Below are 19,038 nucleotides of genomic sequence, written 5' to 3'. Positions count from 1 at the left end.
GCTGACACCCTCGCTCCACACAAAAATGTCCCCAGCAAACTTATCCCAAGCAGTCACTGTGATGCCAGGCTGCAGTGTAAAAAACCATCAGAGGTTGCCAAGGCAACTGTATTTCTCCATGTGACAGACAAACCTTCCTGCCCGCCCCCCTTTCTGGAAAAAAAAAGAGGATTTATTTCTCAGGGATTTGCCAGAGGAAAATATTTTAATAGGGTTATCATAGAGGACTGGCAGAAAGAGAGAGAGAGAGAGAGAGATCTATAGATGAAGGATAAGTCGGGTTATCTTTACTCTGTTTTTGCCAACCACCATTTGTACCCTCAGAAAAAAAGAGGGGTTGTGGTATAAAGATTATAGAGTTTTAGCCTTTGGCATCTGCAGCATGTGTTTTATTTGACTGTGTGTGGAAGAGTGATAATACTGCAACTAGATATGGCAGGAATTCAATCAAAGCTGCAATGCAGTATATTTAATGTACAGTACCAGATTCCATACACATTATTCATAAACTTTACACCATTTGTTTGTGAGGGATCTTGAGATTTGGTGTCTTTTGATGTCAGCACTTCGACCTTTAGTTGCTGTATTACTGCTATCCAGGTTTGATCACAAACCAGTTTTGTAAGGTGTTTAGCCTGTATTTGCTAATCTACCCATGTGCAGATGTATTTGACTTATTTGTTTAATGTTTTTAATACTCTATGTAAGCTTAGGGGGAAATATTATGGATGACAAACAGAGCCTGGTAGTCTGGTTTCCCAAAGCCTGCATAAAGCTCAGTAGTGAAAGATCTTCTGTCTTCTGTCTTCTGGTTTTTATTTGTTTGTTTGGACTGATGCATTGTATAAAGCATCAGTTTTTTGTTTTGTTTCTGGGACTACTACAGAAGGTCAAACACACACAATACACATCTATAAAAGGTGACACACTGAGGAGAAACTTTAGTTTTCCATTGAAACTCTTGAACTTCACTTTATGGCAAAGAAGCATTCATTTCCCCCCACATTTTCTTTTGCTCAACAAATCCACTCTTTTATATATTTTGGCCATCTTAAGTTTTTTTTATCCACAGTCTGTTTTTTAATATTTTCCATGCAAAAGTTGTATAAATCCCAATAAGATTATCCACACCGCATATTTGTGCCTTTACATCATAGGCTCTGTTACACTTCATTTTAAAAAGCCAAACTGTTTATGTGTCTGCCAACTTTGCGCTTCGCAACCAAACAGGAAATGAGGCCTAAATTCAAATTCAACTAAATGTCACGTCTTGTTTGGAATCATTTCCTGCACAGAACAAAGTTGCCTTTCTGCAATGACTGCTTCACAAAAGCTAAATCAATGACACAAATGAAGACCTGCGTTTAATCTTCACATATTTGCAAAGGGACTCGTGTGTGTGTGTATTAGTATTTGCTCGGCAATATTGTGACACAGTCTTTTTTTATTTTCTTAATAAATAGCATCAAAATTTCTATTGTGGCATGACATCCATCTGCATGATTGACAGTTACTCATGGACATTTATAAATGACACACATTAATACACTACATCCATGCATGGAGAGAGGACTACTAATGCTACATGTAATCAAACATTAATCCACTTGATTTCAGCTCTGATGCATTAGTCTTTAAACTGTGATTTATGCTGATCCCTCCCACCCTCAGTTTGAGGTTTTGGTGGAAGTGCTTTTGGCACTTTGTGTGTAACGTCCTCTTTGTGGTTATTTAAAAAGACCTGATGTACACCTTCAATTCAAATGCTGTTGACCGAAGTGGAGAAGCATATGCAAAGCATTAAAAAGGATGAGATCAGGTGCTGAGATGAGCTCCGAGCTGACCTCAAAACTGAATCAAAGGAGTGGGGGAGGAGAAGAGGAGGAAGCAAGAGAGAGAGAGAGAGAGAGAGAGAGAGAGAGAGAGAAATGTGGAGGAGGATGGAGATTTGTGATGTTGTATTTGCTGTATAGTGAGGATGAAATAGGTCATACAAGCAAAAGAGCATTCAAATATTTGCCTATTTTAGGAGGCGTAAGTGTGACATTTTTTTTATGTTTTCATAATGTAAACTTACTTTTTTGTAATTTCACGCATTTCTGGATTAATTTGAGGGATAAGTGGAGTGATACACTGAGCACAGCAGCAAAAATCAGCAAAAACAGTTGTTTCATTTCACTTATTTTAATTTTACCTTTCACTGATTAACAAACAAGGTGGACAAAAAAACCCTTGATATTCATTTTAAGATCATTTTCTCTCTAGCAGCATTCAAATATAATGTCACATTTATTGTTGCAGTAATACAAATAAATAGGAATTCAATGTACACTTATTTTACAATATAAACTGTCAGCTGTGTTTGACTTAACAGCTCATTTTCATGCAGAGAGGTATTAAAGGATCAACATTCAGCTATTGATGCTTGGTGGAACATTCATGCCTTTATCTCATGTTATTGTTTGATCTCGCATATTGCACTCTTCTATTTTCTGTTATACTGTATCCCAATCACATAATCTCTCTTGTGAAAATCATCAAAATGACTTCTCGGGATGAGCTGCTTTTTTTTTTTTGTTTTGTTTTATTTTATGTGTCATTTCATTTTGCAATTGAGCATATGATTTGTAAAAACCTTTTGTAAAGCTTCAGAATGAGCTTCATGCTTATCGTGAAATTCCAGAGTAATCTTTACACCTTGTTATATAACAGCGCAGCAGGTCTAGGAGGATTGTATGTAACGCACAGCTTTACTTTCAAGTTCTCAGGCTTACACTGCTGCCTTTGTGCCTGGAAAACAGAGTCCTACTCTTATGTGTCCTTGGATCCCAGAAAAATCACCCCAACTTTGCCCTTCGATCAGATGGTGGCAGGAAAGAAGTGGTGAAAATGCAGAGTTGGATCTTAAACCAAAGCAAAGGAGGAAATCCTGCTGCACTCTGCTTCCTGTGACCTCTGTCACACACACACACACACACACATACCATCACCTAAAGATGAACCCCCTTGTCCTCCATCACAGGAAAGGGGTGTGAAACCCCGTCACATCCCCTGGTTTAGGACAGTCAGGCCTATATTTGAGGTATGAAAACGTAGAAGAAGGTGGACTGGGAACTCCCCAGCGCCAGTGAAAAAAAAATGCCAAAAAATAAATAAATTCTTACCACAATTTCTTCCCCAACCTTCAACAAAGAAGCGCTCCTCAAACCTCTTTTATATCACAGAGAAAAGCAAATACTCAAAGGTGGGGGTTTCTGCTGGAATGTGGTTACTCGATTTTCGAGAGTTGGAGGTAGAAAAACGAAAGTTAAGGATGCAAAGGTTTGCTTATTTAGCTGTGTGTGTGTGTGTGTATATGTGTGTGTAATTATGTGTGTGGGGGTCAGCAGTTTTGAGGGAGGAGGTGATCGCCCTCTGGGCATAGCCGTGGCGATTGGAGCATATGAAGCGGTATGACTGCTCAATCAGGTCACGTGAAGTCGGTCAGGAGTACCCCAGACGTTTCCCATGATGGTCGGCCTAATCGGCCAGACGTGTGCCTTCCTGAGGGTATGTACCCTCAGCGGCACGAGAGACAGGGAGTCAGACAGCCCGAAAACCCCACACATGTTCACTTCAAGCCACAGACATTTTTTGTTTTTTTTGTGGGGGTGGGGGGATTACTTTGTGGCCTTTGTTCTGAGGCTAGGAGGTGGAAGAGTTTACATTTCTGCTTACTTACTATATTTAGTCCAGTTTAGTCAAGCACCGACTGAATCAAACTGATATTTTGTTGATTTTAATGATTTATATTCTCCATCTGCATGCTCAGCACTGAGGAAATCTGGGCCAAATATTCTCTTATGATTCTCTTATGACTCATAAACACATTAGCATGACATTTATGTGGAATAGAGCATACTGAGTGTGTACGTGGGCCAGAGAGACAAATTCAGGAATCTAATTGCTTTTAATGGAACTTCCTCTGTTTTTCAATGAGGACGCTGTGCTTGACCAGGTCATACGCTGACATAAATGGACAATAACAGTGTATTTGTCTATTCCCAAACCTATCGCCGACATTATGTATATGACCTATTTTCCATATGTAGCACAGAGAATATTCAAATCAGGGCTTGTTCTGTGTGCTAACTACTTTGCATCAATACGTCTAGTATGTAAAAGCTAACAACGACAGTAGTGGGACTTGAGGGGCTTCACTCTTCCTGTTTCACCCTGCTTCTCTTTCCCATTCACCACCAGATTCAAATTTGCCAAGAAATTTAACTTACAAATCTCTTTGAGGGCTTTTTCCTCAAGTTTTTTTTCTCCGCTCCACTAAGTGGCACACATCTCCAGAATTTCGGTTTCCTTTAAAACACATGGTTAGGTCGTCACAACCTTCGCTTCATGCCAGAGTGCAGAGAAAACAAACACTGTCTGGGTGTATGTTCCCAAATATCCAGCCATTGCTGATGCTGGATCACTGATGTATTCACACCCCCCCCCCCCCCACCTTATGGCAGCGCATTTATCCAGGTGTAACTTCATGGCTCCAGCTGTGGGTCTCCTGTTTCTCTTGCTGTGATGTGAAAGCTCCTCATTCGGCTGCACAAGACTGGATCACGCCGGATCGAGGGGGTTCCGTGGATTGTGTAATTCTTTTGGCCCTGCTCATGTGAACTTGCAGAAAATGACTCATTTGAGCCACTCAGGGTCTGCTCAGGCCCTGTTACCATTACTATCTTAGGTAGGTAGCAAAGAAAATGTAAGGTGAAGAGATGTAGTAACATTACAATTTCATGCTCTACCATATCTCTAATAAGATGTCAAACCCAATCTGACTATATGTAGAAAAGAAGGTAAATCTTGCAATCTTACATTGTGAAGTTACAGTCTTAACATCACAACTATATGAAATAGCATCAGAAGAACAGTTTGTGTTATGTCTGGAGAATCTCTCTTTGTTTAGAACAAGGGATTAAGAGTAAAACATTTGTCCAAAAGAGACACCTATGAATAAACAAATGAATACATTAAAACATCTGTTCATGCTTGACCATTGGAGTAATGCACACAGGAAGTGAGACCCCCTCCTTCTTTGCAGAGGCAGGAATGCTATAATTGAAACCACGTGTGTTGTAGAAACAAGCTCTGCAAAGCTCTGTGTGTGTATTCTCCATTCCACTATTTCCTAACCTAATGGTTCTCCATTCTTATGTAAGAGTCTCGTCCAGAAGTCCTCATTGTTCAATCTGAAATGAGTCTTTTATGTTTCTGATTGTGTTGGAAAGCTACAGATGCAATTTTACAGCTTTGTGTTACAAGCGTGGAGCTCACTTCAATTCATTGGATGAATTATGTTTGGACAAATTGAATTAAAAAATAAGTAGTCTTGTTGCCTGTGTGATACTGTCGACAATGGTTAGCTTTCCTGCATGAGGGAAATTTATGCTCATCACTGAACTAAACACAGTGGACTGCAGCAATGAAACCTGGAGAGGCCAATGACAGTGTCCATAACTCACATCATGGTGCAGAATGGCTCAATGTATATCACAGCAACCGGGTTATTAAATAAAGTTTAAATAGTCTTTGGTATGAGACATTGTATTCAGAAGCAATTCTGAAAGTAGATGATTTGCCAGAAATTAAATCCACACCATAATTACATGATAGTGTAATACATATGATTTTGCAACAACTTCTCTGTTAAGTTTGAATGGACTTTTTCATTTAAAGAAGAATAAGAACAATTTAACACACACAAATACAAAAAATACAACACAGACCAACCAATATGGCGTCTCTCTCTCTCCCTGATTCAACCACTTACATATTAAATGTAGAAATTAATAATAATATAATAATAAAAATCAACCTTTTAATATTTTATTTGCTGACACACCATGTGGATAGAAAGAAACAAACTCATCTATACATCAGAAAGTAAATTATGACAATATAGTTGTATTTTAAGTAAGTTACAAGTTACAAATTATTCTGATAATTTTCTCCTATATGTTAATCAATTTGCAATTCATTATCGAGGGATACAACCAAATATCACAGCAAAATCCAACTATGTCAGATATTAAAGGTAAAGTAACATTAAAGGATGGGTTCACATTTTAGAACAAAAGTCAGGTGCCTAAATGAACATTGAAATTGTTTTTTTCTTGCCATAATCATTCCTCCTGTTCATATGGGCCATTTCAAGATCCCTTCATAATGCACTTATAATGCAAGTGATGGGGACAAAAATCCACAAGCCTTCTTCTTTGCAAAAATGTTTATCCGAAGTTAATATGAAGCTTCAGTCATCCAAACTAGTCAAATCAAGTGGATATCTTTCAATCTTTTTAGTGCCAAAGTTCCTCTTTTTGTTACTATTTTTCCACCACAGCTCAACAGGGAAACACTGTCCAAGGAAACACAAAGAGGGAATTTGACTCAGTCAAAACCTAGTTTCTGGATGGGCCATGTATGGTCAATGTATGAAACTGTGGCCAATTTGTTAGAGGGACAGTCAGTGTTAGTGTCTATAATGTGAATTCCTGGATATCAAATGTTCATCTTCAATTTTCTGTAGTGGTCCCAGTAATATTTGTTGTTAAAGTGTACTGAAATAGCATATCACATGACATGCTTAGGCTAGTACCACATGCTCACAAAGACTTCTATCAAGCACAAATCAACTGAATGGAAATGGCAGCTACAAAGTTGTTACAGCACGTTTCACAACACAAATACTACATAAAGTAAAAATTAGTGAAAAGGTAATACTGTTACTACTGTGAATACTGCTGTGACGTCAGGTGTGTTTCTGTTGTCAAACTCAGGGTAGATGGATCTTGCCTGAGTTTCCGACATGGAATTCCAACTTGAATGACCGTTCCATTGCACTTTTCCATGTCAGAGGTAATTTTTTTTCAAGTTCCGAGTACAATGGATTGCAGCATCAGTCTCACTGAGATTAAGCTGTGCTCGGGGCTCCGCTGTAAACATCTCCTGAGAACGTAATAGAAACTGTTGGCACCAATTCATTTTGAAACAGCAACAGCCAACTAGGAAACTCCAACACTGGGCCGACCGACCAATGGTGTAACTTCATCAATCAGTGAGTAAGTCAGTCAGTCAGTGACGGACAGACATTCGAGGTTATAGGTCAAAAAGACTGTAACTGTGGCAGATATCCACTTGATATGACTAACTCAGACTGCTGAAGCCACTTTTAAACACATTTTTGTACAAAATGACTGTGTGGACACACTGTGGATTTTGACCTCCATCACTTACATCGAAAACTCATTTAAAGGGGATCTTTTAACAGCCAGTATGATCAGGAAGAATGATTACAGCGAGGAAAACCACTTTCACTGTTCATTTGGGCACCTGACTGTTGTTTTGAGACAGACTTGAAAAATTGTGAACCTCTCCTTTAAAGGTGCATTTCGTTGAGTATAATCTCAGTATCGTTTGGGAGTCACGTGAGGGTTGATCAGTGATGAATGCTGACGCGCAGCACGGGCTTTGTAGTGGAGTTGAGATGGGATTATGACTACTGTCAATGTGAACTGAATATACGAAAACTTCCTGTTTTAAGATTCAAAATAAAGAAAAATGTTTGTGTCACACCCTTGAGTAAGCAGGACTGTTTTATTTGGAAGAGTAAAATGCCTTACATCCGGTATTGTTGTGGTTGCGTGACGCGCACTTGACGCAGCGGTGTCAACCACTCTGCCGATGCCAGTGGAGTGAAGGCGTATTTGGAGGGATAACGACAACACTGTGGGGTGAAAAAGACACCGCCGCTGCTACGGAGACACACACACCGCTCACTGACTGACGGGAACCGGAGGCGACTGAATAAGCGTAAATGGCCCAAAATTTTCCTAAAAGAAGACGCTGCCTGTGAGACAACCTGTGTATCAAATGTGTCCTGGAAATTAGGACGCGCGTTGGTCGCAAATTACACCTTTTTCGCACAACGGAAGTTTCTGTGACGGATTTTTTTGGGGAGATCTTGATTTATAGGCTGCTATTATGGACGAGGACAACCAAGGTATGATCTATTCAATGCAATTCATACTGCTGGTTTGTATTTCAGGGCAAACAGCCAATTCAATATAGGGAAACATGTGCCTCTGTAGCGTGCCATATTTCCCAATGGCATAATAATAACTGATAATAATAATGTTATTGATAGAGACTTTAGTTTATAATGACATGGAGTTAGTTTTATGCCAGGCACATACATTTATCTCATCTTCCCACAGTCATTTTTTCCACATCAGCATTTTCCTAGTAGAAATTACTGACGTGAAGTTGCCTCCTAAATGAACCGAGACCCACACACTCATATGTTATGATGTGTCAGGAGGCTGTCTTTGGTACCACATGTGTTAAGGTAGAAAATACACTGAGAGGTTGATGATTAAGACTCAATAATCAGCTGTGTATGGATAAGCATAATGACTGACAAATGCAGCAGTGTCATATTAAAGTGTGAGTACTGTGGCCAGTAGACTTGTGTTTATCCAAGGCTTGTGTCACTCCCCAGCCCAACAGGTCCTCTCAGGGTCAGCCAAGCATAGCCATGAGACACGGATTCATTTATTGACTCATGGCAAAAGCTGAGTTTGTTTTAAGAATGTGTTGGCACAGATGTATCACTGCAACACGAGCCCACTGACCAAATCCACCCATAGTTCAGCAAACTCCCCCTAAGCCTTCTAATCATAAACTGAACTCAAAGTTTGTCAAGATTCATCCGCGCAGGTGAGAAACCATCAGTCATGCTGTCTCACCTCTGTTAGTCAGTCCCACTTGCTCACCGCATGCAGAGCTGCAGGATGTGACTATATATCGCACGCATGGCATACAGGCATAAAGCTGTCATTGTGCTGTGGAAGGCTGGCCCGGCCTCCAGCGGTGGCACACGTCAGCTGCACAGCCCCGCAGACAGACATATGGTGCTTTGATTCCAACAAGGGGTCGCTGACAACAGCCAGAAGGGTGTAAACACACATACACTTATAATCACACACATTGACGTGCACACGCAGTCATGTAGTTTTACTAATTCTAGTTTCATTTTTTCCCTTGTAGCACTGTTTGCAGTGGAGTTAGATGGATGGATGGATGGATCATGACCTAGTATGATAAGTGTGTTTGCGCATGTGAGCAAGTGCAAGTGTGTGTGATTTATGCCCCAGTCTGTCTTCTCATCTGGAATAAATATTGTCCTGTATGCTGCAGGGAAAGGAAGGCAGCAGACCTCCTTGTTTCTGTTTTGCTGTTTAGTTTTGTGTTGAACATTTTGGAACATTATCCACAAATTGCTACTTTTTATAAGAACAAGTTAGCACCTACACACACCCACACGTGCGCCCACAGCAGAGCTGGGCGCTTGGGGGATAGCGGAACAAAGTAGAGAGTGAGCCATCATCTGTGACACTCACTCCTCAGAAAGGGACACTTTGCCAAGCCACAACTGGTGTGAGAGGGAGGACAGAATGAGATAGTGAGGTGTCACAGAGAGGCGGGAGTATGGAAATAACATGTGATCACAAAAAGTGAGCGTGAGACACGATTATAGTAGCAGCGATGGTGTGATGTTTGAGAGGGAATGAGGGAGTGAGACAGGAGATATGTGCATGTATGTATGTGTGTGTGTGTGTGTGTGTGTGTGTGTGTGTGTGTGTGTGAGGAGGGGATAAAGGGGGTGGGATGAAGTGCCAGAGCAAAGTTGGAAAATGGCCAAAAAGGTATGGAGCACTGCCAGTGAACGACAGCGAGGGAGAGTGGCGGTGAACTAGATACTCGTACTGAATCCAGTGTATTACAGGAGTTTCTTTCAATAGAAGTTGCTTTGTTCTGTCATAATTAACTCACTGAGCAGCGAGTGGGCTCCGGCCATCCGTAACCTTCCATCAAACCAGGTCATACCTTTCATGAGGATTCAGTTTCCATTTCTTTTCCATCTCCCTCTTTATATGTTTTTTTTTTCATTTTCACCTGCTTGATATCTTCTTTGTGTTGGAAAAAGAGACCTATACAACACAAATAATCTGACATGTACATTTTGCTTGTTGGATTCTTTATTTTCACATATCTATTGTGTTTTGTGTGTGTTTTTTTTTCTCCTATCAGTCACTTTTCTGCAACCTCGTGGAAGAATGTAGGGACTGGTCTTTGCACAGTTGGCCGTACTGTACGAGGCTTAGAGAAAACGGGTCTATAGTAATCCATCTGACACGCATGACAACGGTCAACAATACAGTGCCTTCTGCCACAATACTTGTTCAATGGACAATGGGCCAACAAGAGCCCACAGTGAAGCCTGTCTGACTGTGCAGACTGAGTGTAACACATTCTCGTTTTGCATGACTGACTCTGACAGTATATCCCATCTACACCTATCTCTGTCTCCCCTGCTTCTGTGTAAAGTGGAATTTTTGTTGGTTTGCAAGCTGACAAGCTGTATGTACATACTGTTCAACGGCGACTACATGAATGATGCCCATATGGTATGAATCAGAGCATTTATGCTAGACACTGGCTTCACAGCACGCCTTGTGACGGCTCGCGAGTTTGGCTTCAGACCACTCTATTTACACACTGTGAAAACCAGCCATTTAAACTTGGCAGTTCAGAGTGTGAGTGTGTGGTCTGTGGGGTTATGGCACACTGCAGCCCAACTCAGGCGAAGAGAGACCCACACGACACGCTGGGTTTTTTGAGATCTCGGAGCATTCATCTGCCGGCCGCAGGACAGCGCCAGCTACGTTCAGGATTTGTCTTTTGGGCTTTGGAGTGGATTTGCAGCTGCTGTCTTTCTCTCCACAGCCCACACGCTGCGAAGTGGCCAAGAGAGGAGCGCCCCAAAGTCTTCATGGAGCACAGGAACAAATCATGCTTTGATAGTACTCACCTCTTAGTGGTATCCAGGCTGAATATCTTCCCTCTCCATCTCTTTTTTTGACTTTTCTTTGAGAAGAGCCACCTGGTTCACCTGTAATGCAGATATCTATGGAGAATTGTGGCTTTCAGGGGAGCTGGGAGGCTGTGGATGTTTATTCCAAGCTGGAGGTGGTTTGGGCAGGCAATAAAGGTCCGCACACAGCATGAGTGACGCAAAAAAACCTGAGGGCCTTGCAGGATGTCAGGGAGCAGCAGTGGGATGGTGTGGAAGGGACCCAGTACTCCACAAAGTTGACCTCCCACAAAAAGGCCCTGGCAATAACACTGCAATAACAAAATAGTTTTGGCACCAGTGAACCAGGTCCAAAGAGTATATTTTGTAAAGTATATTTTGTCACACAGTGAAACATTGGGCTTCTGCAGGATTAGGGTTTCAAAGTTTGAACTTCCCCTCACAACGCCCACAATTTGCAAATTTGACATGAGGATGTTGCTGTTTGTCCCTTGTGAATGTGCTTTGTTTTCCTGGCTGGGGCGAAACAGGTTTCACCCACTTGTAGCCGCAGGAACACTCTGTATCTTTCCTGTATCGTCTGCAAGGCTGATGGTGATAGTTGCATCTGGCTGGCAGGAGAGCTCTGCACTGGTATGAATCTGAGTCCTGAACCCAACCTGTACACATGTCTTTAAATTCCAACCTGGCTAAACCTGACTGGTACTGCCAAGTTTGAAACCAGAATTTGATCTGAGACCCAAAGCTATATATTTATACACAAAATAATTTATTTGGATCATTTATTTTATCATATTCATGTTTTAAAATGTTATATTCATGTCATCTAACAACTCAGGAGGGTTGTATGATAACTGAGTTGGACGTATGAGCATTTAAAATACTGTGCATTTACACAATTACAACATATCAATTAAATTTGGCTTTAATTACATTGAACACATCTGTGTTATGGAGTGTCAAGTCAGATATGTCTGAGCTTCGGAAGAATCCTAGTTTCTCAGTCGTAATTACGACTTGTATGTTGACGTGAGTCAAGTCGGAAACTTGTAATAACTGTAACTCCAATATGACATGACTGCAGCAAATTGTTTTACTATTAATGTGCTATACAAATAAAGTTTGATTGATTGATATTAGCTTTATTTCAGCTGTTACTGACTTTTGGTCTGCTGGACTAATGCAAATGTTTTGGCAACACTCAGTCTCTTCACCTCTTTGCTCTGAGTATTGTGTATATTTTCAACACATGACACACATGAACGGCACAGAAATTTCTGAATAAATTATTTTTGAAAACAACCAAACCAGAACCCAGGTTTGATTATTTTTTGAATTGTCTCAGCGAGTCATAACTTAATATCTCCACCACCACTCCTCTGGTGTCACAGGTGTGTCGCATCAGTGGTTAATTACGAGTCAGACCACCCCCCCTATAAGTGACATCAGCAACAGGCCTTTTTCACTGCAGACACAGGTGTGACTAATACCATTAAAGATGTGCCGTGACAGTGTGACAGCGAGCCAGCATGTGCAATATGAGGACCCTGAAACTGAAGCCGCTAAATGAAAATCAACCATTTCTACACCTGTGCTTTTCCTACTATGACATCTCACACTGTCTCTCAGGAAAAGGCCTTTCTCTCTTAGGATAAAGCTATATTCCCATGTCTCTCAGTCTCTCTGTCTCCACCAGTGTGACTCACCTCTGTCAAAGAGTGTTTCCTCTGTTTTGACTGCTCTGCGCTCTCACTGCTTTCACACACTGGAGGCTACGCACAAGCGGGCTAGCTCACCACGGCTCAGTAACTGTTTTGAGAAGTGAATGGCAAGATAGAGAGGATGTGGCTCTTGTGTGTGGCTCGACGTTACTTTATAGGCTGAAGTCTGTGTGCGTGTTTCATCTTTGACAAAAAAAGGTCACTGAACACAGAGGGCCCTTGTTGAGTTGCCTCCCAGAATATCAGATAGCATGTTACATTTACCCATGACATCCTCTCAGTGAGTGAAGTTGGACTCAACAGACATTGCGCCAGACAGGCCCATATGGAAGTCAACTTTTCTGGATTTGGGCTACTTCCGTACATGATCTGCTTGGATCAATAAGAGCTACATTTCAAGAGAACATGAGGCGTTCATGCAAATCCTCTTGGACCTCCTCTCTGTTTTCTCTTCCTTTTGTTTGAAGTACTTTTCTAAGTGGCTGATGGCGAAAGTGTTATTTTTTTGTCTGAAGCAGAGAAGGGGTTTTTCAAGAAAGTTTCCAGTTTCCTCTTAGTCTAACAGACAATGTGGCGCGTTAAAGGTCTACTGCTCAACAGACTCACAGATTGAGAGGAGACATGAGGCAAATGAATGCGATTTCTGTCCTCTTTAGAAAGAAAAATCAGAGCGTGTTAAAGGTCCCATGAGTCTGAAGTCATGTGGTCAAGTGAATTTCAGGCCGAGAACGTCCTGCTCCACTTGGGCTTTTGTGGGAGTCTGGGTTCATGGCTTCCATTAACGTGTGTGTGGTTCACGTCTGTCGGAAAGGGAAGAGAGGGCCGAGCAGAGTGGACAGGAAAAGGGAGGGTTGGAACAATTATGTAAGCGCACAAAGATTGTTTGACCTGCTGAAGGTGCAGGAAAAAGGTGTATCCCCCCTCTGACTGCCAGTACATCCAGTGCTTCACACTCTGAAAACACAATACGCTCCCCTCTGGGTTTCTACTTTTCTCTCCTAATATCATGTGTTTCTTTCAACTTTGAGAATCCAGATCTGGTTTTCTCTTCATCTATTGATCAGTTAAGACTTTTCTGAACACACAGGGTGATTGTAAAGTGATGTGATAGTTCATGTGGGAACCCTTTCCTCTATAGAGGGATTTTAACATCTCTGCCTTATTGTTCCAATGAACTTTCCTTTCCATTGTCTGCTTATTCACTGGCTCTTTTCTTTTTAATACTTACATTTTTGTTGGGTTTTCAGATGTGCAACATGTGACCGTAGCACAGTTGCTATATATTTAAACAGTATGCTTACTTTTTTGGTATCATAATTCATGTAAATGGTCAAATTTTCCCTATTTTGGTCAAAAATATTTCCCCTCTCAAGATTTCTTGATAAATACCAAACCATTGCTCTTTCCTTTGAGTTTTAGCTTTACACCGGGGTCTTGTTACAGCTTTTTTGCTGGCAACCATTTTTGTCAGGTATCTGTCTCTTCCTCATATATCCTCCTCATTGTTTCTTGAATACATCACAGCACAGTTGTCTGGAATAGCATATCCCATAATGTCTCTTATGGGTGCCTTTACATTGAATATCCAGTCTTTGTTATCAGCCTCATTCTCCCTTCCAGCGCACTACTGAATACAAGTGAACTATCAAAACCCATACTCCGGTGCACCTTTGTATTAAGCTCTGTAGCCCACAACTCTTGGACATCTCTTCTCTGTCCTGTTCCAAAAAGGGTGTGTGTGTGTGTGTGTGTGTTTGTCTGCGTAGAGCATCTGGCTGGCCTCCAGCCTCTTTCAGCCCTCTCGCCTCCCCCCCCCCCCCCCCCGGGGCTCGTGGCCCCGGGGGGGGGGGGGGGGGGGAGGCGAGACTGCCACTGCCAACCCACTTTTTAAGAAGGGATTTGTAACACTCTGTGACTTATTCAGGGGGGTCAATGTGTCAATAAACTACTACAGCACATCCTCAGTCTTTGCAATAACTGTTTTTTTTTTTGTTCTTTCTGCAAAATGTGCATGTTTCCACCCCCTGCCCCCGCTCCGTTTTTGCTGTAAGATGCTGCTGCATCATGCAAAATTCATTCTCCTTTCATAGGGAGAGAGGATGAGCTGTGACTGCACCGCCGGTGCTGTGAAGAAGGCTGAGGTTGTTGCAATCATGTAGTCTTTCCCTCAACGTTCCCCCATCATTGGCACCATGCCATTCAGAATGGCAGCAGCGCTCTGCTCATTGCTGAGAAATGCTACAAAGAGCACAGCAGAATGACCATGTGACACACTCTTGAACAACCTGTCAGTGTGTATATGCGCATGCGCGTCTGTGTGTGCCTGTGACAGTGTGTTTGTACAGTAAGTCGGTTTGTATATGTTTAGGAGAGAGAGATGGAGATGGAGACATGCAGCAATGGCACAGATTCAAAGAGAGACTGATAGGGAGGTGGATGCTGCAGTCACATAGTGTGTAGAGTCAGATACTCAAAGTAGGTTAGTGGTGCAAGGCTCAGCCCAGCTGTGTATACTTCATGCCTCTCTACTTCCACTATTTCACTTGTGGAGGCATGTGTGTAGGAATGTGCATGCATGATTGTGTGTGTGTGTGTGTGTGTGTGTGTGTGTGTGTGTGTGTGTGTGTGTGTGTGTGTGTGTGTATCTCTTTATATGGTGTTCATGCATGCTCACACAGAGGATTAGTGTGGGCCGCGAGCCCTCTCCAAGTGCAGACAAATGGAGGAGATCAAGTGGGGAGGGATATGGATGACAGTTAGTGGATTATAGGTCAGGGGCTTGGGCTGCTCACTGTCACTTCCCGACTGGAGTGCTGGAAAACACACACACACATATATATATATATACACACACACATATGCAGTATATATAAACAGGATTCAAACTTGACAAAAAGGCAGCCGTGAAAGAAAAAAGAAGAGCGGAAAAAGAGAGGTGCCTTCCCCTTGTGTTTTCTATTCCTGACACAGGGATAGTCATGCGATTTATAGTGTGATATGTCACCAGGTGTGTGTCTTTTCCTCTGCCCTGACCCTTGAATTGTTACGTCTAAATTGTTTTTAGCAATAGGATGGCAATTGTTTTGGTAGTGGGGACTGTGAAATCTAAAATGAATGTTCTTGACAGAGCAGGTCAGGGCGACTGGCTCCAGAATAGCCCACAAGGGCATCGATAACCAGGTCTTTCTACAGGGACAATGGCAGCCTGACTCATGGTCGCACTTGAGGTGATTTTAAACACCCTCTACTGCTATAAACACACACACACTTTCTCTTCCTGTCCACATCTTCACATCCACAACCCATAACTCATGATGCATCAATGTCAGCGCTCCCAGTGATGATGATCAGGTATGATTGATAATCTGGTGTGGCTTTGAGTGGGTCATGACCACTGCACACACACATAAAGTGGCCCAGGATGTGTCTCAGAGGGTGAGTGATTCACAGGTTCCTTCATACATGTATTTAATCTCTTTGTTGACCTCTGTCATGTTGAGTTTCTGTCATCATCGGTGGGTACATACACCATATCTAACCTCACATGAATATTTTTTCAATTTTTGTCTCTTGAAAATATAAAGTGGTCAGAGGAACATGATGCAAATGCTCTATTATTAATCTCCACATGCCTAAACTGACGCAATAATGAGTAATTATTGTTTTTTCCCTCTGGGAAATGTCAGTCAGTGATATTGAAAACATAAGCAGCTCTCCATTGCTGAAACTCCCAAGAGATCTGTGGTTGTCATACATGCCTGCGAGCTGTCAAGAGGTCATACATGTGCTTTAGTTTCATGGTAAAACATTGGACTGCCAGCAGTCATCACTCCGTGCAGAAGCCTTAGAGGAGGAGGAACTTGAGCTGCACGTTTTCTGTTAGTTTTCAGATGAGAACAGCTGATATTCAAATGCCTGACATGGAAAAAGTTCAAACGTTTCATGAACTTATATGTGAAGAGCTCCTGTATTCCTGCCAGCCCCATCGTGTCTGCCCTGTTGCTATTTTTGTCTTTCACGTCCTGTATTCAGCTTACTGTTGGTTAAAATAACTTTTTAATTTTTTAATAAAATGATAAGTAGGTCTACTACACCCCCCCAAAAAAAACACCTGGCAAGGAAGCAGGCAGTTAAAACTTTTAAAATATTTGTTAATCTAACGCATTGATTATGAAGTGATTCTTTTGCTAATAGCTTATTGATTAAGTGGTATTTCCATCTACTTTTAGCTATCCCTTACATTTCCCTAAGGGCATGTTCTCTTTGTAATTTGTTGGTGTCACGTTAAGCTGACTTTACAATACACCCCTGATATTTGACCCATGCCAGGCAAATTAGAGCACATTCTAAAATAATTGAGTATTGAGAGGATATTGATGCAGTGTCCATAGGGAAGGTTCATCAAATCTCAATTGATCTTGTTCATTTAGCTATATTTTTACTAATGGATTTGGCCATTAATGCCATGCTAAAGCTGCAAGGACTAAACCTATAAGGTCACTCCACATCTCTGCATTCATGCATCCGAGTTTCACCTGCTTCTGTAGGAAAAACAAGTCTGCTCCTCTGGGAGATGATGCAAGAATCAGAACTGATGTTTACTTCTAATCAGTGCTCAAGTAGTGAGATTTAAGATAAAAGGTTAAGTAAAAGGTTCTTGTGTTCAGAGGCCTATAATGTGGAAAACCCCTTCATGCAGAACCTGGGGAGGAGTGATGATCTGACCCGAACTGCCCACATTTTCTGTGTAATAAAGAAATCCTGGCTCAGGTTTTAATTCTGTTATGAACTCCCTTTCTCTGTCTCCTCCTCCTCATCCGCCTCTTCTTCTTCCTGCTGTCTGGGAACAACAAAAGCAGAAGTCCTACTTGGCAGCTGGATCGTCTCTTCATCTTTCTGTCTCTTTCTCTCTTGGTCTATCGTGTATCTCTGCTCTACTCTTTTCCATAGTTAAGGCCCAATATAAACAACAGTATTGCTCCCTCCTCCGTCTGCCTGTCACGTACAAGTCCTGTCTGCTCAGGGCCGCCGTATCAGACTGTGGGCCAGTGAGACACTACAGTTATTTCCTGAGTGAGTCAGTCAGGACTGTGGGGGTCCTTACAGAGGCCCTGCTAAGAGTATCTTGAAGACTTGTATGTCCTGACAGAGTATACAACCTCACAGCTGTGTTGCCAGGTTTACTCAAGATGCAACGTATTATTGTGTTGACTATGTGAGCAGTTTATCCAAAGAGCAGTTTTACTTTCTTTGCTTTTTACAGTCTTGTCCAGTATTTCATATGGAAAAAAGCAAAGATTAGAGAAACAACACTAAGCAGGAATTCAGACCAAAAACAGGCCTGTGTTAAAACATAGCAGGGAGCTGTGTTGGCTGAGGTGTGTTGTTTCAGGTACCAGCAAGACATGAACTACGATCCAGGAAGTCCAGCTTGAGTGACAGATCCATAAATTTGAAGCCTCATCAGACACCAAAACACTGCACAGTGTTTTATAATACTTAAAGACAGGATCTTACATCTCTGGAATGTTATCAATGTAGAAACTATTTTATGTTTTGTTGTTACTGTCCTGTGATCAGTCGTGCATGGTGGAAGGAAAGGTGACATTGTGTGGGGTGTGGTGATATTATAAAAGGAGTTGGAAGCATTGCAGTCATTTCAACAGATCTAGCTTTACATCCAGCGAAATGAAAATCCTTCAGGGCTTAGTTTGACCCCACACATGCAAACTTCCTCACTTGGGAGTTGGTGTTATTGTGTAGCAGTTAAACCACTGGCCAATTAGGAAAGCTGTTGTCTAGACATAGTGTGAGATTATCAAGAACATTAAGTACAACACGATGGAGAAGAAAAAACAAAGCTGCGGTGAGGTAAATCTCAAACATACCTTTACTATGACTGTCAACCTGAAGATTGTGTATGAGGTAAATGGCAAGCTGTCGTGATCACCATCTCCCTTTCAAAGTTCTTTGCCTAGTTTTTACTTCCTTTTGAGAAAGCAGACACATAGTGAAAGTCTGGGTACGATGGAGACTGTGATAAGATAAGAAAATGTCTCAGTTTTTACAACAACAAATGGCCTGGTCGTTTATCAGTTGCAAAACATGGAAAAGTGTGGTAAAAATATGCATTTAGTAGGAATAATTTAGTACTTTGCTGTAGAGGTAATGACGCGTGAGGTAAGATCAACAAACATAATGAAAGACCATCTCTGCTTGCAGTCAGGTTCATAATTGAGCAAACATAAAGAACAACGAACCCTACTGCCAAAACGATTCAACAAATTTGTCTGACGATTGCTGATTTATGATGTCCCAAAAGTAAACCAATCAGAGGCCATTTTTTCAAGTCCAAAGGGAAGAAGAAACATTTATTTTAGAGTGAAATTAGGCAAAAGC

At 41.6% G+C, this 19,038-nt stretch overlaps 1 protein-coding gene across 1 annotated transcript in view; it reads left to right on the top strand.

Moving 5' to 3' along the window:
- Positions 1 to 7,714: 7,714 nt before the first annotated feature.
- LOC122967341 (cytohesin-3) overlaps positions 7,715 to 19,038 on the top strand; it is a 36,284-nt gene continuing 24,960 nt past the window's right edge. Inside the window, exon 1 of the mRNA XM_044331933.1 lies at positions 7,715 to 8,044. Within this exon, the coding sequence (XP_044187868.1) occupies positions 8,026 to 8,044 (19 nt within the window). The 5' untranslated portion in view covers positions 7,715 to 8,025. The remainder of the gene's footprint in view (positions 8,045 to 19,038) is intronic.

The sequence above is a fragment of the Thunnus albacares genome, chromosome 17 (assembly GCF_914725855.1).
Source record: "Thunnus albacares chromosome 17, fThuAlb1.1, whole genome shotgun sequence".
Taxonomy (NCBI): domain Eukaryota; kingdom Metazoa; phylum Chordata; class Actinopteri; order Scombriformes; family Scombridae; genus Thunnus; species Thunnus albacares.
This window is presented reverse-complemented; position numbering and strand designations above follow the sequence as displayed.